Consider the following 25,487-nt stretch of genomic DNA (forward strand, 5'->3'; position numbering starts at 1 on the left):
AGCCTTTGTGGCCAGGTGGGGAGTGAACCAGCAGGTGGAAGACCTCTTTCTGTCTCTACCTCTCTTTCTCTTTCTCTCTCTGCCTCTGCCTCTCTCTAACTCTGCCTTTCAAATGAATAAATAAATCTTAAAAAAAAAAAAAGAAACTCCATGTTACTTCAACATCAATATACCTTGAATATAGCTATTAATTTTTAATATTTAGAAGTAGCATAGCCAACAAGTAAACTGAAGCCAGCAAAACAAAGAATTAGAAAAATAAGCATATTAGAAGTTATTTATGTTTAATGCTTAAAAGTCTGAATGCACAAACAATCTACCATTAGAAGTACTGGCGGTCAATACAATGCATTAGAACTATGTACAATGCACAGTTTAGTATCAAAATCTTTCTACACTGTAGAGTTTTACGAAACTATTAATGACATCAAACACTAAGCACTTAAGACACCATTTTTCTTCTGCTACCACATTAGGAACGTCAATGGACAGTCCATTTCAACTTGCAGCATCCATCCATTTCTAGTATGAAATTAAGTAATTTTCTACTTACACAATAAAGTTTATCTACACGGTTCTTTTGATTTTGATCCATAGCAGCAAAGGCACTGTACATCAGCAGATCCACAGACTTAAAAGATTTGTAAAGCATTCAAACAAAAAATAATAATAAAAAAGGAGTCACATATTATAGTTTAACAGCAACAACAACAACATAAAAGATAACACAATGTTTCTGGCACAATGGCACAGCCTGTGTCCATTTCAGGGACATCCAACTAAGACATGGAAAGAACCGGAGGTAAAGAAAGCAAGTCCTCCTCCCAGGAGAGAGTCCATTCTTTGTGTTTTCAGAGGGAGGTCTCTGCAAACCCTCTTCTGCTGTCCTTGTTTGTGAAAGACTTGACTCGCACAGCGGTAGGAGCCCTCCTGTATCTGTGCAGCTCCCAGAGAGCATGCCACAAAATAGCCCATAATTTCTCGGAACAACAAAACTACCCAGAGATTTACATCTCCCTTTGCAAAGAAACATGGCAAAAATACCCAGAAGGGATTAAGTTCTCTCTTTGAGGCCCGATTTAATTTGTTCATTTGTCTATAATACAATAAAAAAGGGAATTAAAAACATTATTACAAAGACACTTGTCAACAAGTTGAAAAAGGAAAAGAGAAAAAGTCCAATTATTTTTCTCGAATATAATCTAAAGCTATAGATATATTGGTTAAAGTTGTCCAAACAGACTCAAAATGAATATGACTTGGCCTCTCATGTTCTAATTGTTCAGCCAGAATTCCAAACTTTCTGAAAATAAGTAGAAAACAAAAAGAAAAACCCTAGTAACAACACAGCAACATATTGCTTCCATGTGTAATTATACATTTCACATCTCTATACAGTCATTAGTCTACATTTAATGACATTTTAAATCAATTTTTTAAACCTCTTTCCCCTCCTTCGTCAAAAAAAAAGGAGGGAGAGGGGTATCAAATACAACGCACCTTCATTATCAATGCAGGAGCAGACAGCTTTATTTAGTCAGTCATTGTTAGAAAGCCTTCTTTAAACAAAATAAATATATTACAGATATAATACATAATTAAAGATTCCGGTCACTGTTAAGTATGCTATTCCATGTTCTTCCTAGTAGACAGCTGCAGATTTGGTATCACAGGTTCTTAATGAGTATTCACAATTCAATAGCAAGGAGGAAGTGGGGTTAAGGAAGGGGATTAAACTCCACAACTGCAAGGAGTATTTGAAATCCTTGGTTTTCGATGCGGGGGTGGGGGTGAACATAAAAGGATGAGAGAGCAAAGTGCTACAAGGAGAAGGAGTCCAGTTTGCATGAAGATCTGTCCTTAATAAATAACTTCATAAACCGTGGCCTTCTTGTCCCCAGAGCCAGTGACAATGTACTTGTCATCCACAGAGATGTCACAGCTAAGCACCGATGAGGATTCTTTGGACTAGGAAAGAAACATACCATAGAAACAATTAGATACTGAAAGAAAAGCCCACGTGCACTGAGAGGCAGGGCTGCAGGGGCTGAGGAGCGGACACCTAAGGTGCTCCACTGAGCAGCAGGGAGCGCCAGTCAAGGTGAGGCGCCGCAGTGCTTGCGGAGAGCGGCAGCGTGAGAGTCCCGCCGGGGTGCCTCACCAGGCTCGCCTGCAGACTCCTGCCCGGGTGCGAGCACGGCCACTGGCCAGCAAGGCCCTGTTGCAAACCCTGCTTTTCACAGAGTTAAGAGCAGAGTTGATTATTAGTTTGACAACTTCTGAACAACTCAAATGGCTTGATTTAGGTCACGCTGCATGACAGCAGATACCACTTAATCTGTCTGAGCCTCAGTCTCCTAACAACAGCAAACAGGTACAAACATTTCACCTGTCTGCCACTTCAGAGGGACAGGGCACTGGACACACTACACTTCCTGAGACAGGGTTGTAGAAACGGTCCTAGTAAAAATAAAAAGCCCGATGTTCTCAGAGCAAACACTGAACACAAACTTGCAAGAGGGGTTCCACAGCTGGAGAGAAAAATGTGCCATACTTAAGCACTGTGCAAACCATGTTCAACTGCACCGGGAAGGGTTCAATGTTAACCACCCCGGCACTCATGTGCTTCATTAATCAAAGACAGTCTGGCTGAACAACCGCCATGTAGTGCAAGAGCTGAACAAGTTTGGTGTTACCTGGAATATACTGGCCCCATAAGGTGTTCTCCAGGCATTCAGAAGGTTGTCCTTTCCAGTGCTTACGAACCATTTGCCTAGGGAAGAGGGTTTTGAAAAAGGCACAATGTTCATGTTATATCCAAGATGTGCTTTACAGAGCATCCAACAGTATACCGAAAACTCATCCCACTCCTAACAAACAAGCATTTCTTCCCATTTCAAGAATCAAGGCCCACCCTCTTGCATTTCATGAGTCATTTATAGATATGTGGATAAAGTAGATTAACACCAGAAAATCACATGGCATGCGAAGAGCAGGCACATTTAAGGTAGCAATCCAATTCTGAAGAGGGTCACGTTAATAAACTGAAGGATCTGTCAGAACTTGGGATGAGTCAACAGGAAGGTGGCAGAAGGAACAGAAAGTGACCGAAAACAGACAAAAGAAAATGGCTTGCTTACCACAGTGGGCAAACTTGAGCGACAGCACACAGCTCTCATGCAGATGTAGCTGGTACTTGTCAGGCTTGGTGACATGCAGCACTTCCACGTTGCTGTTCTCCATCCCCACTGCGAGCCACTCTCCAGTTGGGCAGTAGCCCAGAGAAAAGATCTAAAATTAAAACAGAATGGTGATGGTGGCTAGAGAGGACATACTTCCTGTAACTGTGAGCAACTCTTCTGAGGAGTAATCACGAAGGAAATCAAGGTCATCTGAATTACAGGGGAAGAAACCAAAGTCAAATGGGAGATTTCAAAGCCACCCAGAGTCAAAAGAGCCATCGTCACATGTAAGTGAACGTGTCCCTTCTTTTAGAGTGCCATGTTTCACAAAGCTGTGTTTTTGAAAACGCCATAGGCGCTTGAGGCCATACCTGTGAGGTGAAGTCGTGCTGCTGCAGCTGCCGCCCTTCGCGCAGGTCCCAGGACCTGACCGTGTTGTCCAAGCCGCCCGTCCAGAGCTTGGTGCCATCGTTAGAAATGTCAATACAGCTGGCTCCATCTGTGTGGCCCTGGAATTGCCTGAAAATGTCAGAGCAGAGGTGAAAACACTGACAAGTCAGTTCTGAGTTGAATTCAATTTAGAATTCCCTGGCAATCAATTTCAATGGAGGTGTTATTTTTTGCATTACTGTTTGGGTTATTTTCTAATGTTTTAAATTTTTAATTGCTTTCTAATTATTGAAAGCAATATCAAAGCATATAGCGGGCCTTCTGTATCCCAGGTCTTCTACATCTACAGATTCAAGCAACTCTGGACCAAAAATGTCAGAAAAACCAAATTGCATCTGTAATAAATATATATACACTTTTTTCCTTTGTCATTGTCCCCCAAACAATATGGTGTAGCAAGTATTTACCTAGCATTTACACTGTGTTAGGTGTTATATGCAACTTAGAGACAGTTCAAAGTAGAAGGGAAAAATGCGTAGGTTACAAGTCAATGCAGTATCATTTAATATAAGGGATGTGACTGTGGATTTTAGTAGCTGAGGGGGGCTCTGGAATTAATTTCCCATGAATCTCAAGGAATGACCCTACAAGAAGACCAAAGGTTAATTAAGAGGCTGAATTTCATGTACTTTTTTATTTATTTTGAATACTTAAGAATGTTTTCAAAGTACTCTTATACTAAGACATGATTAATATTATTGATGGGAAAAAATCTCCAACTGAAATAAAGACATACACACACCTACATCTATATGAACCAATGAAGGATACACTCTGAGACCTATTTCACTGTGATGTGCAAGACAGACAGACTGGAAGAGGCTGTAAGAAATACTCCCCTCCTACCCAGGACAGGGATGGCACAGGGCAGAAATGATCCTGCTGGGGAGCCGCCATTTGTCCAGGGGTGGTCTGCAGCATAGAAGGGCCATGCTCTGCAGGACAGCCCACAGAGGGACTCTGTGATCTATTGCCCTGGGAGTCACTCCTGGCTCAGTGTGAGGGAAGAAGGGGCTAGAAGCAGCTCCTCAAAGGGGCTGTACCCAAGAGCAACAAGAGTGACACTTATTTTGTTTTTGGAATTATAGAGTTCAGTCCTTCAAACTACTTACAGACGGCCAACAAGGCCTCTTAACCCACTCGCCTTGACTTGTACCCAGACCTGACTACAACCTTCTTACACCTTTAGCTCATCCTACCTCTTGCTTGTTTAAATGTTGACATCTGGAGACTCATCTCAAGGTTTCTCCTACCAACACTGATCCTGTACTATTCCATTTCTAAGCAGATATCCGGTTTTGCATACCCATCACTAAAAATGGGAGCACAGATATTCTAGACTACCTCAGTGTCAGCGGCACCCAATACAGTGCCCAGGCCCATGGTAGGTGCTAATGTTTACTGTGAGAGTACACACGTCAGATACAGATGGGACAGCAGACAGGGCCATGCACAGGGAATCTTCTTAATGACGATCTATTGACAGTAATGGTTTATTAGCAAGCACAGATGGCAAATTATAGCCATCTAATGAGCTTGTGAGGTCATGGGAATGTTATGGAGTAATTATGTCAAATCATTTTTTTTAACCAGAATTGGTGATGCTTGGTATGCAATGTCAAAAAGTAAATAACAACAAAAAAACCCTACATATACACACAGAGCACTCTGGCATAAGGTGGTAAAAAATCAGCTCTTCCTCACAACCTGGCAATGGATCCTGCTGACCCACCTCACTAAGGTCTGGTTGTGCAGGTCCCACACGGCGATGTTGCCGTCGCTGCAGCAGGAGAAGCAGACCTTGGAATCGGGGCTGATGGCCAGCGCGTAGCAGGCGGGGGCTGAGGACGTCAGCTCTGCCTTGATGCGCGGGGTGGGAGCCGCCAGGTCCCAAATGGACAAAGTGCTGGCTTCCCCTCCAACAATTAGGGTGCGACCATCAGGGAGCAATCTGCAGGAACGGATGTAGTTATCCCTGTTCTGTAGAGAAAAAAAACCATCAAGAGATTACTCATGAGGAAAGGAAAACAGCATTAACATGAGAGCAGAAATCCATAAAAGTATTGTGTTCCCTCCTGGTTTAATGAGCCATTTATACTTATGACAATGATAAAGTAGATTAATGCTAGAAAATTACACGAAATTAGGGAAGTACTTAAACTTGATCTACAAAATTTAGTGCTGAGATATTTAATCTTAATTAGCATCAAAATGCAACGATCTAGACCCATTCCTACCACCACCAAATTAACCAAATGCTTGTGTCACATGCATGCCCAGATACACACAAGCACTAACACAGGACCTCTCAAAGTCCTGGACAGTCCAGTCTGGCACCCTGGTGTATCTTGTTGACTTTGCTGTTGTAAGGACGAATGACAATTAAGCAGCTGAGGGAGTGCTGGTGTTTGCCACATAAATAGTAACTTACTCTTCTACACCTGAAGATCCTCATACTGAGGCACACTCTCACAGAAGCCACGGTGTGCTGGGCTCTGTTTTCCTAAACACCTTTGTCAGACAGGAAAATAAGTGGTTTGCCTTTTCCACAGGGGACAGGATTAGTGAAAATTACTGGTGCATGTGCTACACATGAACCAGGTCACTCTGCTTCAAGGAACCAAAAGCCACATCCCCAACTGAAAAGACCAACAGCCACCTGGGTCAATACTGTGTCCAGCTGCTCACACATACAGTTCTTTCAACATCCCTTCCTGTGTACTGAAGGAAGGCCCAAGTCTCATTCATCCATGATCACTCACCAGACAGTCGAGCTGTGAGACAGGGCTCTTGTTGCCAGGGTGGCTGATGTCCCAGACCTTGACGCAGCCCTTGCCGCCCGTGTACACGTGTCTCGTGGGGTTGCTGATCGTCACGGCGCACACCACCTCCCCGTGGTTGAGGGTGTTGATCTGGCGAGCATGTCGGGGGATCCCAGGTCCAATGAGGGCGTCGGGGGGGAAGGGGACGGGCTGCATCTGGCCGTCTGCACTAACATGGAAGGAGTATGCTCTAAGGCGGCGAGGAGGAGAAAAGATAGACGAGGAGAATGTAAAAAACGTACTTAACTCTCGAGTGTAATGAGATGAGAAAGAAAGCACTTTCAGTGCCACTTGTGATTTGCAAACAATGCAAATTTAGTGAGTACAGTAGAAAGAACACAATTTTCAATGTCACACAGCTAGGTCCATGATCAAAGCTCAGACTGGCTCCTTACTAACTGTTGTGTGACATTAGTAGTTACTTAGCCTCTCTGAACCATAGTTCTAATTTTCAAAAAGGAGAGAATGCTATCTACGTGTCACAGAGAATTAGTCAAGATAACCAATGTCAACTACAGTACCAACCCTTTCAAGGGCACTTGATAACTGCGTCGTCTTCTACTTTGGGTGATTCAGAGGCCTGCAGAGATTTTGCCTGATATGTAATTCACTCCAATCAAGTGAATTACTTACACAGATGCATAAGCCAAAATTATGCTTGAAGGAGTTAAAAGTTTTTCTAGGCTTAGATATCTGAATGGCAGAGGTGCCAAAGGGGGGAAAAAGATAAAGCCCTATTTCAGCAACTTGATCAGACCTGACAATCTCAAGTTCTAATAAATTCAAATAGAATGAAAAACTGAAGCAGCACCCTTTGTGGGAGGCCCAAAGGCCCATCTATGAGTCTCTATCAATAGTGCCATCCTCCAACTCCTGTCCAGAGAAAGCCCTTGGATGATGGTAGCATTCGGTTCTAAAATGCAACTTAAGTGAGAGCATCTCCCTCAATAGACTCATCCCTATTTTTAGTGCCCTAAAGTCTGGCAGGGGCTAAGTAAGGCTGTTGGAGGCTGGAGATGCCAGCAGTGAATGGGAGGGAGCTAGGTCTGTCTCAGGACCATCACAGTCAATAGCCCATTTTGGAAGTTATGTCAGTGTATGCTGGCATAGATTTTAGGAATGTGTTCTGTTTATGGGAAGAAGTTTACAAGAAACATACCAAGGGAAGCACTTGGGGGCACAGAAAGAACAGGAGCTTGGACCAAATGACAGAGAAGCTTTAGAATCAAATTAAAACGTTGTGGTCCCAGAAGGCGAACATCTATAGGCCAAATTCATCAAAATTCTACCCATGGCTAAGGGCCTTTATTAATTACCTCACTGTCTCAGAAAATATGAAGCACCTGCTGCGAGCGTGGAAGGCCTGGGTACTAGAGAGCAGGCTACAGAAAGCTCTACAAGAAAGCAGTATGCTGGGGCTGGCACTGTGGCTTAGCGGGTAAAGCCACAACCTACAGTGCCGACATCCTACAAAGGTACTGGTTGGAGTCCCCACTGCTCCACTTTCAATCCCACTCTCTGCTATAGCCTGGGAAAGCAGAAGATGGCCAAGTGCTAGGGCCCTGCATCCATGTGGGGAACCTAGAAGAATCTCCTGGCTCCTGGCTTCGGATCAGCACAGCTCCAGCCATTGCAGCCAACTGGGGAGTGAACCAGTGGATGGAAAACCTCTCTCTCTCTGCCTCTCCTTTTCTCTCTCTGTTTAATTCTGACTTTCAAATAAATAAATAAATCTTTAAAAAAAAAAAAGAAAGCAGCATGCTAGACTTGTGCTGGAATGGGAGCTGGGAAGGGACAGAAGACGCACAGGACTTGGGAGACACACTGGGATGTGTGACTTGAGAGGGAAATGCTGATGACGCTAGGGCTTGGCACACAGGTGATGAGACAGACCACATTAGCTGGTAAAGATCACAGGGGAGCACAAGACTCAAGGTACACATTAGGAGGTAACAGATTTGGTTTTCTTGAATTTGAGGACACCTGGAAATCCAAACAGCTATGATTCAGGAGAAATGTCAGGTTAGAAATATCAATGCTGGTCATCCACAAAGAAGTGACAGCTGAAGCTACAGGATAAGAAAGAATTATATGGGAGAATACTGGAACAGATCATGTGGTGTAAACGTGTCTAAGAGAATGCTTATACTTGGGGCAGGCGCTGTGGCTCAGCAGGTTAAGAGGTTAACCATGACCTGAGGCACCAGCATCCCATATGGGCACCAGTTCGAGTCCCAGCTGCTCCTGTTCTGATCCAGCTCTCTACTATGGCCTGGGAAAACAATAGAAGATGGCCAAAGTGCTTGAGCCCCTGCACCTGTGCGGGAGACCCGGAGGAATCTCCTGCTCTTGGTTTCGGATCGGCACAGTTCCGGCCATTGCAGCCAACTGGGGAGTGAACCATCGGATGGAAGACCTCTTTCTCTCTGCCTCTCCTCTCTCTGTGTAACTCTGACTTTCAAATAAATACATAAAAAAATTTTTTTAAAAAAGAGAGAATGCTTATACTTAAGGAATCTCTAGCACGAGCAGTCACAGAAGTAGATAAATTGTGGACACATTCACTAGTGAGATCCTCACATAACCTTCAAACTGTCAGATGGGGACCAGCGTTGTGGCTTAACAGATTAGGCCACTGCCTGTGGTGCCTGCATCTCATACTGGAGTGCTGGTTTTAGTTCCAGCTGCTCTGTTTCCAATCTGGCTTCCTACTAATGCCTCCTGAGAGGTAGCAGATGATGCCAGTTCTTTGGCCCCTGTTACCCATGCGGGAGACGCAGATGTTAACTTGTGGCTCCTGGCTTTGGTGGGTCCCAGCCCTGGCTGTTGCAGGCATTTGGGAAATGAACCAGTATATGGAAGATACCTCTCTCTCGCTCTTGCTCTTTTTCTGCCTATCAAGTAAATGAAAATAAATAGACAATTAAAACAAAAGTCACAGGGCCAATACTAGGAATCATGGAAGTTCTATGGTACTTGGAATCCCAGTGTGATGAGTGCAGCAAATATGAAGAGCAGAGCAGGCAGCATGCTTACTACCCCACTCATCAGCAAATGTTTTTTAGTTGCTTCATACAGAATAGATACTCTGCAATTTGGGGGACTCAGAGGTGAATAAGACAAAGTCTCTATCCTTATACTAGCCTCCATCCTAGAAGGGGTAAATGGGTTATAGAAAACAGATATATAGGTAATTTCAGACAGCAGTATACCGTGTTACACACACACACACACACACACACACACACACTTCAGAGAAAGTAAAGGTGCACAGAGTAGTGGTCAGGGACCTCTTTTGGAGGAGATAGCATATGAGCTGAGACCTGGGAAGGCCACAAGCCTTGTAGGTTTATAGCAGGGAGAGTGCCAAGTAGAGGGAACAGCAAATGTGAAGGCCTTGAAGCAGAACTAAGCTGGAAGGCCAGAAAGCAGTCAGTGGAGAGTGACAGGGTATCGGGCTGAAGGGAGAGACAGGGGCCATGTTAATATGGGATTGATGTGATGAGGAGTGTGGGGTATTATTATGAGTAGAATGGGAAGTCACTGGAAACTTGGATAAGGGAGTGAAATGATTCAGTTAACATTTTCAAATGATCATTCTGGTTGTTTGGTGAAGAATGGATTGCAGGTGGCAAAATCAAGGATAACTAGGGTCTAGCAGTTAAGACACTTCTTGGGATGTCCACATCCCCTATCAGAGTGCCTGGGTTTAAGTCCTTGCTCTACTTCCAATACAATACAGCTTCCTGGGAGGCAGCACCTGATGGTTCAAGTACTTGGGTTCCTGGCACACATGGAGGACCAGGATGGATTTTTAAGCTCCTGGCTTCTGCCTGGCTTGCCCCAGCTGTTGCAGGCATTTGGGGAGTGATTCACTAGATGGAAGATGTGTCTGTATTTCTCTCTCTGGATCTCTGCAGATTTGCTTTTCTAACATAAATAAATAAATGAATAAATGAAGAAATGAATGAATGAATCAATGAATAAAGACAACTAGGTGGGATTACTGCAGCAATCTAGGCTGGCTAGGGCTTGGGTGATAAAGTTTTGAGAACACGATTTGTAATTCCAAGAGTCTTTGACTAGGTGAGACTGCACTGGGTGGGATGCTTGAATTCTGGAGGTGACAATTAGGGATGATGATAACAAACTCTTCTTTGTGAGCTCATTAACTATACAGGTATATAAGAGTACAGGTAACTAAAGCTGACTAGGACATAAGTTTACTAGAGATGAAGTAGTAGAAGGAGCAACATGAGGTTACTTGGAGGCTGTCCTTGTAGATGCCAAAGTCACCCAGGCTGCCAGCAGGTTCCAAGTAGAAGACTCTAAGCTGCGTGTCGAATCTTTAATAAGTTAGGGAAAAACCCCAACAAGGTGGAAGACAGGGTAAAGTGGCATAAGCCTGAAAGGAGCAGGACTTACATGAAAAGGCACAGAAATTGGCTTCTGGAAGAACCTGAGAGGGGTTGGGAATGAGGGGCAACCAAAGCCTTTATTAACCCCAACACTGGCCCTGAAAACAGTGGGATTTGAAAAAACTGAAGGCTCATTCCCAGGGGGGGAGTTGGGGTTTGCAGGTGAAGGGGTGGCCTTAGGAGACAGTCAGGTGTCAGCTCAGGCAAGGAGGGGAAGGCAGAAATGCTTGTAAAGAAAGGCTGAGAGTCTAAGGAATGACAACTGAGAAAGAAGCTAATTGATTTAGCAATTAAGGGGTCATGAAGATAAGTTTTAAAGGAAGGGAAAGTAAGGTTATTTCAAGTTCAGATGGTGTTATACATTCTTAATAGTAATTTATTTGAGAAGACATCCCTTCTCCCCACTAGAATCACTGAACAGTTTTTAAAGAGCCTTGAGAATTGGGGCCAGCACTGTGGCATAGAAGGTTAAGCCTCTGCTTGCACTGCCGGCATCCTATATGGGCGCTAGTTCAAGTCCTGGCTGCTCCGACTTCTGATCCAGCTTCCTGCTAATGCACCTGGAAAAGCAGCAGAAGACGGCCCAAGTACTTGGTATCCTGCACTCATGCAGGAGACCCAGAAAAAGCTCCTGGCTTCATTCAGATCGGCCCAGCTCTCGCCACTGTGGCCATTTGGGGAGTGAACCAGTAGATGGAAGAGTTCTTTCTCTCTCTTTAAACAAAAGAAAGCTGAAATGTTATAAAATAAAAAGTTATAAGATAAAGCAAATCATTATTGACATGAGTGGATGATCATGAATGAAAAGTGCTTTTCTTTTCCTTCTCCAAAGCTTGGCCACATTATTTAGAAAGCACAGTAAAATAAAATGAGAAGATTCAAAGTAATGAATTCAGTAGAGGGTGTGCTCTCTCTCTTCTCTCTGTATTTCTGCCTTTCAAATAAATAAATCTTAAAAAAAAAGGCATGAGAATTTAAATAGTTAAGAAACCAAGCACACTCTTTCCTCTAAGGTTTTCAATTGGACATTCTTCAGCTTAACCACAACTATGAGCACCTACTATGTTTCCAGAATTTCCTTTGTAAGGGATACAGATGTATTCCTAGAGCTCATTTGTGTCAAGGATGAAAAGTAGCTCTCAGCTTGCTATTTGTATATGTAAGACAGGAATGAAAAGCAATAAAATTCTGGTAGATACTTATTGGATTTCAAATAAACTCTTTGATGTATAACTAGTAAAGAGAACTGGAGTGGTAAAAAAAGTCAACATTTCTAGGAGTCAGAGAAAACACAGGCTTGAAGGACTATTCTCTATCCAAGTAAAGGCATCAACATATCTTTTTTTTTCATCATAATGAACCTTTCCCGCAGAACCTTTTTCCTCCTATTGTTAGTTTCTAGATTCATTTTTTTTTTAAGATTTTATTTATTTACTTGAGAGCTAGAGTTAGAGAGAGGGAGAGAGAGAAAGAGAGAGATTGAGATCTTCCGTCCAGTGGTTCACTCCCCAAATGGTCGCAACAGTCGGAGCTGGGCTGATCCAAAGCCAGGAGCCTCTTCTGGGTCTCCCATGTGGATGCAGAGGCCCAAGCACTTGGGCCATCTTCCATTGCTTTCCTAGGCCATAGCAGAGATCTGGATCGGAAGAAGAGGAGCCGCCAGGACTACAAGTGGCACCTATACGGGATGCTGGCCCCACAGTCAGAGGCTAAGCCCAGTACGCCACAGCACTGTCCCTGCATTTACATGTCATAAGTATGCCCTATCGGCATGTTGACACAAACATCATGCTAATCAGGGATACAATATCAGGTGAGGCACCTGGCCTTGCCCATAAGTGGCTTATAATCTAGGAACAATGATGAAAAAGTACAAAAGTGGTTCTACTCTGATAGGAAGTACAATTCTGGAAGGTGGTTTTAAAAGACAAAATAAAGGTTATGTTTTATTAGAGATATGATAATAGAGATGGAATTGAAAGAATGGAAGGATTTCACCAGAGGAAGATAGAAAAAAAAACACTCCAGGGGGAGGAATGGCAGAAAGCAAGGGCTCACAAAGGAAGGGGTGAAATGAGCCAGAGGAAGGGGTGAAATGAGCCAGGAAGTTCCTGGATTAGTAGTTTTTTGTTTTGTTTTTTTTTTTTTTTTTTTTTTTTTTTGACAGGCAGAGTGGATAAGTGAGAGAAAGAGATAGAGAAAGGTCTTCCTTTGCCGTTGGTTCACCCTCCAATGGCCACTGCGGCTGGCGCGATGATCCAAAGCCAGGAGCCAGGTGCTTCCTCCTGGTCTCCCATGGGGTGCAGGGCCCAAGCACTTGGGCCATCCTCCACTGTACTCCCAGGCCACAGCAGAGAGCTGGACTGGAAGAGGAGCGACTGGGACAGAATCCGGCACCCCGACCAGGACTAGAACCTGGGGTGCTGGCACCGCAGGCGGAGGATTAGCCTAGTGAGCCGCGGCACCGGCCCCTGGATTAGTTTTAACCAGGAATTCCCTATCCAACAATGACTCCAAAGTATTAGTTGGAGGGCTCAACTAGAAAAGTGTTTGATAAAATATAGCACCCATGTCTCAATATCACACTAAAAAAGGGAGACAGAATTTACTCAAGAGGTTTTTGGAAGACAGAAGGTGTTATTTTCCTGGAGTGAAAACATTCACTAACTAGACAGTAGCATAATGGACAGGAGGAATAAGAAATTAAATTATCTGGACAATCTAGATGAGAGAGACAGGGAGATCCAAACTAAGCAAGGTAAAGGATGAAAAGCTAGAACTAACAGGACATACAATTCTGTAGGTCTTAACTCACAAGCTGAGGAGGGAGCCAATAACAACTGAGTTTTGAGTTGGAAACAAACAGGTTACTGGAGCGGATATTGTGGCACAGCAGGTTAAGCCATCGCCAGCAATGTTGGCATGTCAAATGAACACTGGTTCGAGTTCTGGCTGCTCCACTTCCAATCCAGTTCCTGCTAATGATCCTGGGGAAGCAGCAGCAGATGATCCATGTGCTTGGGTCCTTGGCACCCATGTGGGAAACTCAGATGGAGTTCCAGGTTCCTGGCTGTGGCCTGGCCCAGCCCTGGCTGTTATGGCCATTTGGGGAGTTTTCCAGTGATGGAAGAGCTCTAAATAAATAAATAAATCTTGAAAACAAAACAAAACAAGCTACTACTAGTGGTTATGAAAAAAGTGAGCGAATTGGGAGAAAGTCCTAGTATGCAAGAGTACTGTCTGAATATAATGAACTTAAGCTGTAAGTAATATTCAAGAAGCCACCTGAGATGTCCAACAAATAATTAGAAATACAGTGCTGATTAGAGAAGGTGCAGAGAATCAGAGAAATTAGAGTGAGTTGTGTTGCTCTCACACGTGCACACACATAGCAGGGGAAGTGACAAGAGTGAAGACTGGGTCTTTAACAGACATGCTGAAGAGAACAGAAGACAGTTGAAGAAAATGTTAAGTTTAAACTGTTTGACAGAATTTTATTTCAAACTATCCAGGCACCTGCAATTCACTAGTTTAACGTGTGTCATTTTATTTAACCATCATCTTTTGATAACGACCGAACATATTTAAAGACGATCCTTCACCTCCACCTCATTTCTCCTTTCTATAGATATCTGGTTCTGTTATGTTGGGTTCATCTCTGGTGCTTTGAAATACTTTCCCTAAGTCTTTTAACATCTCACAAAAAGGGACTAAACCTTGAATTCACAATTAAAGGTCTGTCTATTGTACTTTTTGAGGTATAATTGAAAATTAGGTATGGCTGACCCTCCAGGTTAGTCAGCCAACATATACTTGTTGAAGGCTTTTATGTAAAATAGGTCCCATCTTGAAAATCTTACTTTACAAAAACAAACAAAAGCACCAACAGAGAGAGACTGCTGTATTGTGAGCAGCCTGCTACCCATAAACCTTAGTTGTTTTGTTTTTGCTTGCAGATGTCATATTCCATAATATGGTTTTAATCAGTTATAGACTATTCATAGAAGTCTCACTTAAATAGCAGGTGGAGAAAGTCCACTTTTCGCTGATGCTGAAATTAAACTATGTCATTCAAATTACATATATTGAGAGGAAGCCTTGCAAATTCACCCCAATAGCTGAGAGCACCCAGTGTAAATTATCAAATAAATGCAACTTTATTCAATTTACAACACAAATTTCATTACAATTTTTGATGGTATCTAGCAATTCATTTTGTAAAAATAATCAGGACCAAGATGCACCATTATTATGAGCCTTTCTGGAGAAAGGCAGTTACTTTGTGAATTTGTGTAGCAGGAGAAGCCTTTGGCTGACTTATTATGTTTTATGTTCTAGCCTACTTCAAAAGGCTTTCTGTTGAAAAATATGCAAAAGGCAGACTTTCATAATTATCTTAGATCTAGAGAGCTATCTAACTGCTACAATCATTTTTTGTTGTAAAAGCCTATCATTAAAATATACTTCTATATGCATAAATAAATGTGACTATTTTGTCTTGATCCCATGTTATATAACATACCAATGACAGAAAGCAAGGAAGCCAGCTGACTCTTAATCGTTTTTGCCCCTTACAACACATTGTATCTTCTACTGTGTAACTACCTGAAAAACTGGTAGTTCCCCAGGCCAAAGCTGAAAGGGAAACAACACTGGAGGTGACTGAATAGCCACCAAGCATCCATGGTGCTGAATATAGAGTGTATTAATGGGATGTTCACCCTCACACCCTTCTTGTTGAGATGTCATGCCAGGTACAGATGAGCCAAATAAAGCTCACCAAGGTAAGACACTGGGTAAAACTCACTTTTCCTTGTGGTCATCTAGGAGAGTCAAAACCAAACTTGAGTTTGTCACAACATAGAGTCCACAACAACACAGGATCCATACTGTCTCAGCACAGCATACGCTTTTCGGTTTTCCTAATGAAGTGTCATTTATGAAACACAGTAGGTGTGACTGAATTATTCCCAGGCACAAAAATGCTCATTAGTTGGCCCAAAAGGAGCTTAAAAATTCTGTATGCCAAGGGCCAAGTCTAAAAAAAGGAAGAAAGCCTCACTCAAGGCTCAGGATCACAAGTTAGATCAGCTGTGATTCTGCAATGCTTCAGCTTGCCCAACTCTAATGCTTTGCCTGGCACTGCTTCTTTGAACACATCCAACACATTTATACCCATAGTGACCTGTAGGTAGCAGGTGAGACAAGATGCCTCACCTCATCCACTCACTTTCTTGGTTATACTCTCACTGTAGTTGAAACCGTGTAAGTGGTAACTACATAGCACAGGAGAAAAGGGCAGAACACGTTCCCTAAAGGAGCTCCTCTATTTCCCCCAGAAGTTCTTATAAAACCTACAGGTATTTGAATCACTATTTGATTAATCCCATGACCCTGTTATTTAGTCACTGCTTGAAATAGACCAAACTTTCACCTTCAAATATATCAGAGTTCTTAGTCAACAAGACTTGTCAGTCAGTCAACAACTATTTGCAGAACACACACAGGTACACAGAATTTTATGGTAATTGATATTTATACCTTCGACTCTCAAGCAACTCAGTCTAATTTGCCTTGTCTCCCTTATTAATCAACCAAATATTTACTGAGCAACTTGGCTCTGGCACAGGCATTGTTTGATGAATGAGGAAGTTTAGGGTTGGGTTTGTAGAGAAGTTAATAAGAGAAGGAAGAACCAAGAATCTGATTTATCAGATGGAAAGTGAACAAAGGGCCAAGGTCAGCTTGTTCAACATCGAGGGGGCAGGTTACATGGAGAGAAAAGAGAAACAGAGGAAACACCAGGGTGACAACTAAATGCCCGAGTATGTAGTAATAAATTGTAGAATAAACAAGCAGTGTGAGGTCACAGAAGGAAGACATCAGCACTTGTTCATTCACTCACTGAACAAATTTATATTCTAAGCACCAACTGTGAACTGAGTATAATTCTAGGTGCTGGAGATTTCTATAACTAAATAGCAGAAAGTTCTGCTCTGCTCTCATCAAACTTATATTCAAGTGGCGAGAGGCAGACAATGGCTATAAACAGGCATTTAAAAAGTAGAACAGAAGAGAATAATAGGGAAAAAGGGAGAGGGGATGATATTTTAAGACAAAATTATCAGGACAGAATGCTTGGTTAAGATGATATCTGAGGGCTGGCACTGTGGCGTAGCAGGTAAAGCAGCTGCCTGTGGCACCAGCATCCCATATGGGCGTCAGTTCGAGTCCCGGCTGCTCCACTTCCGATCCAGCTCTCTCTGCTATGACCTGGGAAAGCAGTAGAAGATGGTCCAAGTCCTTGGGCCCCAGCAACCACGTGGGAGACCCAGAAGAAGCTCCTGGATCCTTGCTTCAGATCAGCACAGCTCCATCCATTGCAGCCAATTGTGGAGTGAACCACTGGATGAAGATCGATCTCTCTCTTTCTCTCTCTCTCTCTGACTTTCCTTCTCTGTGTAACTCTGACTTTCAAACAAATTTTTACAACAATAAAAAGATGACATTTTAGCAGAGACATGAAATGTGACAGTAAACTACAGAAAATGTGTTGCAGGAGGGTCTAGGAAGCACAAATGCCCTGGGGCAGATAAACCATTAGGGAAGCCTTTGGGAGAATGAGACTTTTATCTGCTATTGAGGGTCAAGTTTGGATAGCCTCAGAGACTACACAGTTGGCCCGTGCATGATGTACATAATGACAGAGAGGATGCCAACAGAAAAAGTTAAGACAATAAACATAATCATGTGACTAACAAGGCAAGGAGGGTCGGCAGAGGATGCGTCCTACAAGAAAGGAGAAGAGGCCGGCACCGCGGCTCACTAGGCTAATCCTCCACCTGTGGCGCTGGCACCCCAGGTTCTAGTCCCGGTCGGGGCGCTGGATTCTGTCCCGGTTGCTCCTCTTCCAGCCCAGCTCTCTGCTGTGGCCAGGGAAGGCAGTGGAGGATAGCCCAAGTGCTTGGACCCTGCACCCGCATGGGAGACCAGGAAGATGCACCTGGCTCCTGGCTTTGGATCAGCGCGGTGCACTGGCTGCAGCGTGCTGGCCGCGGCGGCCATTGGAGAGTGAACCAACGGTAAAGGACGACCTTTCTCTCTGCCTCTGTTTCTCTCTCTCACTTATCCACTCTGCCTGTCAAAAAAAAAAAAAAAAAAAAAAAAAAGGAGATGAAAAGCTGGCTGGGTGTTGAAGGAAGAGTCAGTGCTACTCTTCAGGGAAGTCTTCACATCTGGGAAGATCAAGCCAATTAGCACAAAGAAGTGTGCTCAGGTAGCAATAAAAAGGTGCACTGGATGGAAATGAGATGTGGGGAATGAGATATGGTGAGAGAGTGGACTGTACATGAAGAGGCTGGAACAACCGGTGTGTTTTGTCTTTCATAATTCAAAGGAGTTGTGAACACAGACTCCAAATGCCCAGCTCACTATAGAAGAAGCCAGTTGAATAAGGTATCTTTCCTGAAAACAGAACGAAGCCCAAGATCGTCCCTATTTCTTTCAGCCTTTGAAGTTTGGCAAGTCTTTCTCCTACATGTTCAAATTTTGAGCATCCAAGTTTGCACATAATAATCAGCCTTTTTGAACAAAGAATTGCCTTGAAATCAGCAACAGACATGGAGAAGACCTGACTGCCAGAGATGCTTCTATAACTTGCATTTCCATATTAAAGCTTGAGATTTTAAACTGAACATACAAAACTCTACCTCATTACCTCTTTTCTTATGCTAAGAGAAAATGAAAAATAGTTTGCAAGAAAAAAAAATGCAAGTCTAACACCATCTAGCAATGCTCAAAGTCTACAGGGCCAGCAGGCTTGGCACAGGATGAGTACAAAGACATAAAGGTACTCACGGTTTTCCTCCTGGAATGCCTGTCAGGTTTGGAGGTATTGCTGGCACACGCATGTGATGATGTGGATCGAATCCCACCTAAAATTTTTCCCAAGCAAAACAACAAAACCACAGTTAGATTAAGTTGTTTTATTTTACACAGTATTTTTTTAAAGCCCATGGGAATATATCCTTTGAAAGTAATATTTTAGAGTTATATTCAGAAGGATTTATTGTTCACTGATAAAATGTTTAGGATTTCATAGTAATATACCTGGAGGTAGAACACATGTGAAAGCTCATGATAGCAACAAAGGTTTCATTACACTAAAGGTCTCATGATGCTCTGTGATCTAACTTTGTAGGTTTGAAATATCCAAAACACTAATTTAAAAAAAGGTACAAAATAAAATAGATCTCATGTAACTACATGTACCTTAATTTATGTGCTAACCCTCTATAAACACCCCATATTATATAAATGCATTAAAAAAATGACAATCCCTTGTGCTCTGGAAAGTTCTTTGGTAATAGGGCATACGCACCACAGGTGATCGTCCATAGGCAGCGGCTGCGGCTGCGGCTGCGGCTGCTGCGCTCATCTGGGGGGAGATGTTGTGAAGCCCAGCATAGGCAGCTCCGGGGCTGGTCAGCTCTCCATTCATCCCAGCATGGGGAACAATCCCAAATGGGGTTGGATATGGACAAGGTACTGCCATTGGGGTCCTCAAGCTGGAAGCTGTGGCCCAAAATGGAAAAAGGAAAGAAAAAAAAATTAAGAATACAGGAAATAATACTGAAGACATTCTTAAATAGGTGAAAAAAATAGAATCTATGGTTCCATGTGAGCTTATTTTTAATATTCTCAATAGTCATTCAAGCCTTCAGAGGGGTTTATTCATTCTCCTTAATTTTCTTAAACACCTACCATGTGCCAGACATGGTTGGTTCTAAGAGCTTGGTTTGAAGTAAGTACCTCTGCCTAACAGTCACCTGACATTGATCATTAGTACTTTTTACGTACTGCACTATTTAAACTGCTTTACATTCTTTAAAACAGAAGCACAAATACAGAAAGAAAATATTTTCTTACTAACCCAAAGGGTCAACTCCTGGTGGTTTTCCAGGTACAGGCCTCAATCCGGGAGTGGAATTACTGCCTGGAGTAGGTGCATCAGTTCGTGGAGTGGGGGTATTGGACTTCGAAACAGGAGTGGTAGATTTTTCATTCTGACAAAAGATACGATGAAACGTGCCAGCAATTAGAACATGGTTTTAGTAATTTAAAAGGTAATGAAAGGAAAAGAGAAAAAGGAAAGGAAGAGAGAAGTGCAAGAGGTTCTTCAGCCCGGGGCCATTACTTTGATTAATTAAAATGAACTAACAAGGAAACAAAGAGTTCCCTAAGAGCACAGAGGCAATAAGGACATAAAGTTGAATTTATAAAGTAATCATTTCTAGGAAACTAGTCTTAGTTAGACAGACGCTGGAGAAGGCTGGCAAACCATGCCATCCTGACTGGGGACTTGCTAGTGGCTTTGGTTTAAACTTGCGAGGTTTGAGTTGGGCTCCTGTTGGAGGCTGTCTGGTTAATATGGCCCGTTAAAAAAAGTACCATCATAGGGACCGGCACTGTGGCACAGTGGGTTAACGCCCTGCCCTGAAGTGCTGGCATCCATATGGGCACTGGTTCAAGACCTGGCTGCTCCACTTCCGATCTGGCTCTCTGCTATGGCTTGGGAAAGTAGTAGAAGAAGTCCTTGGGTCCCTGCACCCACGTACGAGACCCGGAAGAAGCTCCTGGCTTCTGGCTTCAGATCAGTGCAGCTCTGGCCATTGAGGCCATCTGGGGAGTGAACCAGTGGATGGAAGACCTCTCTTTCTCTTCCTCTCCTCTCTCTGTGTAACTCTGACTTTCAAATAAATAAATCTTAAAAAAAAAAAAAAAGTAGCATCATAGACTCTCAGCATACTGTAGATGCCATAAAGATGGCAGAAGGTCCTGGAAAAACTTAATCTAGCCCTCAGCCATATTCCCCAAATTTGCAGACAAATGAAGAAATTTCCTTTCCTTTAGCTGTGAATTCAAAAGGTTAGTTCAAAACCAACCCCCCCCCCTTCTTCACACACACAGACACACACACACACTTAATGTTAGATTACAACAAGGAAATAACTGGTGAGGAGAAAAAAAGATATTCCACACCAAAATGCAATTAACTACACACTACATGAAAACAAGGGGTGCAGGAAGATTACTCTGACTTGTGAGCAGTTGGTTTCTGCATTTGTGATTTGTGGTGTGAGTAAAGGTAGACTGTTGTAAATGACAGATTACTTTTTAGATAGGAAGGGAAAATTATTGCAGTCATATGTAGCTTGGTAATTTAAACAAAGCTAGCAACAAAATCGCATCCAAGCCCCAAGCTAAATTTACCATAAACCACAGGTGACAAAACCATCTCTGTAACCCCGGTGTCTATTTTTCATCTTTGCTAAGATACACGTTGCTCAACTTCCCAATACCCCTCCCATCTATCCCTGTGAAATGACTCTCAAAACATCTATCTCCAGTAAGTTAGCAAATCCATTCTGCTCCAAAATACTTTGCTCAAACTTAAGTACAGAACATACACACACATTTGGAAATCAAAGTCCTACAAAAATGTGAAAAATACCAAAATAAAAAAATTAAAATCAAACCCAACCATGTTGAAACAGCCGGTACTAACAAAGACAGTGGGGAGGTAGGTGCTTACAAGGCTAAGTTCTTTGGATTTGGAGGAAGGAGTACTGCTGGAAGACGCAATGGAAGCGGGGCTGATGGGGGCATCTTTCTTGAGCAGGCGTGTCTTGTCCAGGCCATTCTCTCTCGGGGAATGTGCTGGGCTCCCTCGGGGGGAAGATGGATCCTAGAAAGGAATACCATGGTAGTCTAGCAATGTTGGGGTCCTTGAGTGTGGGCTTTTTTAGCCAAAAGCATTTAATAGCTTAGATATGCAAAATGTTCCAGGATGGATTCTAAGGCTTACTGAAATTGCCAATAAAAATACTCAGCATGGAGGCCAAAGAAAATACTATAGTATTTATAGTATTGTCATACTGGCAATAAATTTTCCATGTAAATAAAAAGTAGGTCCCTTTGGAAATTAAGAGAACATTTGGATGTGAGTTGTTTGGACACTAGTATTTTTTACAGCTGGGGAAGAGCAGGAAGTTGAAGTAGCCATAAACATACCTCATTGGAAACATCAACCACCAAGTTGTCATCACTCTTCTCACCGTCACTGTCCTGCATTGACAATTGAGAAGCATTATCTCCTCCCTCTGGTCATAAACACATCTCATTTTCAGCCAGATTTACCCTAGTTAAGTCCAGAATAATTCCTCATACCTTATAAAAATGAGCTGCACCAGTGTTAAACATTTTACTATGTACTGCTTTCTTTAATCCTCATGATGAGGTTATGAGGTGGGTAACAGAATCCCATTTTCCAGTTTGAAAAACCGACACTAATGGCTCATCACTCCAAAGTAGAGGCAACAAACTGGCATACCAAGGCTAAACCTAGCCTATAGGTGACTATGGTTTGGTCCGCCAGTGGTTTTTTTTTTTTTTTTTAACTTTCATTTAATGAATATAGATTTCCAACGTACAGCTTATGGATTACAATGGCTTCCCCCCCATAATGTCCCTCCCACCCGCAACCCTCCCCTTTCCCACTCCCTCTCCCCTTCCATTCACATCAAGATTCATTTTCATTTCTCTTTATATACAGAAGATCAGTTTAGCATACATTAAGTAAAGATTTCAACAGTTTGCTCCCACACAGAAACATAAAGTGAAAAATACTGTTTGAGTACTAGTTATAGCATTAAATCTCAATGTACAGCACACTAAGGACAAAGATCCTACATGAGGAGTAAGTGCACAGTGACTGCTGTTGTTGACTTAACAAATTGACACTCTTGTTTATGCCATCAGTAATCACCCTAGGCTCTTGTCATGAGCTGCCAAGGCTATGGAAGCCCCCTGAGTTCACTGACTCTGATACTTTTTAGACAAGGCCATGGTCTAAGTGGAAGTTCTCTCCTCCCTTCAGAGAAAGGTACCTCCTTCTTTGATGACCCGTTCTTTCCACTGGGATCTCACTTGAGGAGATATTTCATTTAGTTTTTTTTTTTTTTTTTTTTTTTTTTTTTTTTTTTTTTCCCCAGAGTGTCTTGGCTTTCCATGCCTGAAATACTCTCATGGGCTTTTCAGCTGGATCCGCATGCCTTAAGGGCTGATTCTGAGGCCAGAGTGCTGTTTAGGACATCTGCCATTCTATGGGTCTGCTATGTATCTCACTTCCCATGTTGGATCGTTCTCTCCCTTTTTTATTCTACCAGCTAGTATTTGCAGACACTATTCTTGTTTATGTGATCCCTTTGGTTCTTAGTCCTATCATTATGATCAATTGTGAACAGAAATTGATCACTGGGACTAGTGAGATGGCACTGGTACATGCCACCTTGATGGGATTGAATTGGAATCCCCTGGTATGTTTCTAACTCTACCGTTTGAGGTAAGTCAGCTTGAGCATGTCCCGAATTGCACATCTCTTCCCTCTCTTATTCCCACTCTTATATTTAACAGTGATCACTTTTCAGTTAAGTTTCAGCACTTAAGAAGAATTGTGTAATGATTACAGTATTCAACCAAAAGTATTAAGTAGAACAAACAAAAAAAATACTAAGAGGGATAACATATTAAGTTGCTCATCAACAGCAGGGTGAGGGCTGATCAAGTCACCGTTTCTCATAGTGTTCATTTCACTTTAACAGGTTTCCTTTTTGGTGCTCAGTTAGTTGTCACCTATCAAGGAGAACAAGTGGTATTTGTCCCTTTGGGATTGGCTTATTGCACTCAGCATAATGTTTTCCAAATTCCTAACAGGGATCACTTTTCAGTTAAAATTTAAACACCTAAGAATAATTGTGTGTTAATTACAGAGTTCAACCAATGGTACTAGACCAAAAAAAATACTAAAATGGATAAAGTATTACATTGTACATCAACAGTCAGGACAAGAGCTGATCAAGTCACTGTTTCTCATAGTGTTCATTTCATTTCAACAAGTTTCCCCTTTGGTACTCAGTTAGTTGTCGCTGGTCAGGGAGAACATATAATATTTGTCCCTTTGGGACTGGCTTAATTCACTCAGCATGATGTTTTCCAGATTCCTCCATTTTCTTGCAAATGACCGGGTTTCATTGTTTTTGACTGCTGTATAGTATTCTATAGAGTACATGTCCCATAATTTCTTTATCCAGTCTACTGTTGATGGGCATTTGGGTTGGTTCCAGGTCTTAGCTATTGTGAATTGAGCTGCAATAAACATTAATGTGCAGACAGCTTGTTTGTTTGCCAATTTGATTTCCTTTGGGTAAATTCCAAGTAGTGGGATGGCTGGGTTGAATGGTAGGGTTATATTCAGGTTTCTGAGGAATCTCCAAACTGATTTCCATAGTGGCTTAACCAATTTGCATTCCCACCAACAGTGGGTTAGTGTCCCTTTTTCCCCACATCCTCTCCAGCATCTATTGTTGGTAGATTTCTGAATGTGAGCCATTCTCACCGGGGTGAGGTGCAACCTCATTGTGGTTTTGATTTGCAATAAGTGGCTCAATAAGTAGACACAGGAACACCTGCCTCTACACTATTCACATTCACCTGGCCCTCATCACTCCTGTGACCTCCCTAGGCACTAAAGGAAAGCCAGCCTTCACCCAGGTAGGGACATTCTGGATGTCTCTGTAGTTAACTCTACAAAACTTGGACTATTCCTTGGCAAATGAGTTCACCTTGGCATTTTAACAATTTCTCTATGATTCTGTATTTTTCCCTTAACATCTCTAGTTAATCACAGAAAATTCAACCACCTTCAAATATATAGGGGAATGCAAATACACTTAGACAAGTAATAATATAGAACAGCCAAGTCTTCTATAAGCTGCGAGATGAGGCCTTCTATCCACTCACATATACATGTGCACACGCCTACACATGCACAGACTTCAAGCTGGCCAATAAGGACAGAGCTATAGATGCAATAGACTGCTTTTTCTCCTAAAGGATGTGGTTTATCCTGTGTTCTCAATGTTGCTGGTAACAGTCAAAGGGTAAAACCACTGTTGACAACAAAACAAGGCATGCCAGCCTTCCCCAAAGCAAAGATGAATGAACTTACATAACGAGCTGCAATTTCCTTTTCTTCAGTTTTCTGCTTTTTGCTCTCCGAGGAGTAGTCTGTGGAGTTTCTGTGCTTCTCAGCACCTCGGAAACTGGCTGATGGGGACACGGAGGAGCTCTGGAATTAGAAGGCGAAGCAGGGTTGAGAAATCATCATCCATTTAACCAAAGCGATTTCTCAAATCACTTAATACTTTCTAATTTTTAAAATTTATTCTTATGTTTGAGAGGTAGAAAAACAAATCCCAATCCACTGGTTCATTCCTCAAACGCCTGCAATGGATGGGACTGGGCCAGGCTGAATCCAGGAGTCAGGAACTCAATCCAGCTGTCAGAACAATCCAATTACTTGAGCCATCACCAATGCCTCCTAAAATCTGCATTAGCAGGAAGATGGAGTCAGGAGCCTGAGCTGAGTACTGAATCCAAATACTCCAGTGTATGTTTTAACCAGTATCTTAAGTGCTAGGTTAAATGCCCAAACCCTCCTTTTGTTCACTGGTATACACACTTGCAAAGCTGTTAAGAGGAGACAGAAGAGAGTG

At 42.5% G+C, this 25,487-nt stretch overlaps 1 protein-coding gene across 7 annotated transcripts in view; it reads right to left on the reverse strand.

Moving 5' to 3' along the window:
• Positions 1–267: 267 nt before the first annotated feature.
• TLE4 (TLE family member 4, transcriptional corepressor) overlaps positions 268–25,487 on the reverse strand; it is a 166,106-nt gene continuing 140,886 nt past the window's right edge. For all 7 annotated transcript variants that reach the window (XM_070050442.1, XM_070050454.1, XM_070050438.1 and 4 more), the window contains 12 exons: positions 24,941–25,060; positions 21,946–21,999; positions 21,467–21,619; positions 19,805–19,937; positions 19,253–19,446; positions 18,730–18,806; positions 6,395–6,644; positions 5,365–5,612; positions 3,554–3,701; positions 3,141–3,291; positions 2,697–2,773; positions 268–1,968 (listed from right to left, as the gene is read on the reverse strand). In XM_070050442.1, the coding sequence (XP_069906543.1) occupies positions 1,861–1,968; positions 2,697–2,773; positions 3,141–3,291; positions 3,554–3,701; positions 5,365–5,612; positions 6,395–6,644; positions 18,730–18,806; positions 19,253–19,446; positions 19,805–19,937; positions 21,467–21,619; positions 21,946–21,999; positions 24,941–25,060 (1,713 nt within the window). In that variant the 3' untranslated portion in view covers positions 268–1,860. The remainder of the gene's footprint in view (positions 1,969–2,696; positions 2,774–3,140; positions 3,292–3,553; positions 3,702–5,364; positions 5,613–6,394; positions 6,645–18,729; positions 18,807–19,252; positions 19,447–19,804; positions 19,938–21,466; positions 21,620–21,945; positions 22,000–24,940; positions 25,061–25,487) is intronic.

The sequence above is a fragment of the Oryctolagus cuniculus genome, chromosome 1 (assembly GCF_964237555.1).
Source record: "Oryctolagus cuniculus chromosome 1, mOryCun1.1, whole genome shotgun sequence".
Taxonomy (NCBI): Eukaryota; Metazoa; Chordata; class Mammalia; order Lagomorpha; family Leporidae; genus Oryctolagus; species Oryctolagus cuniculus.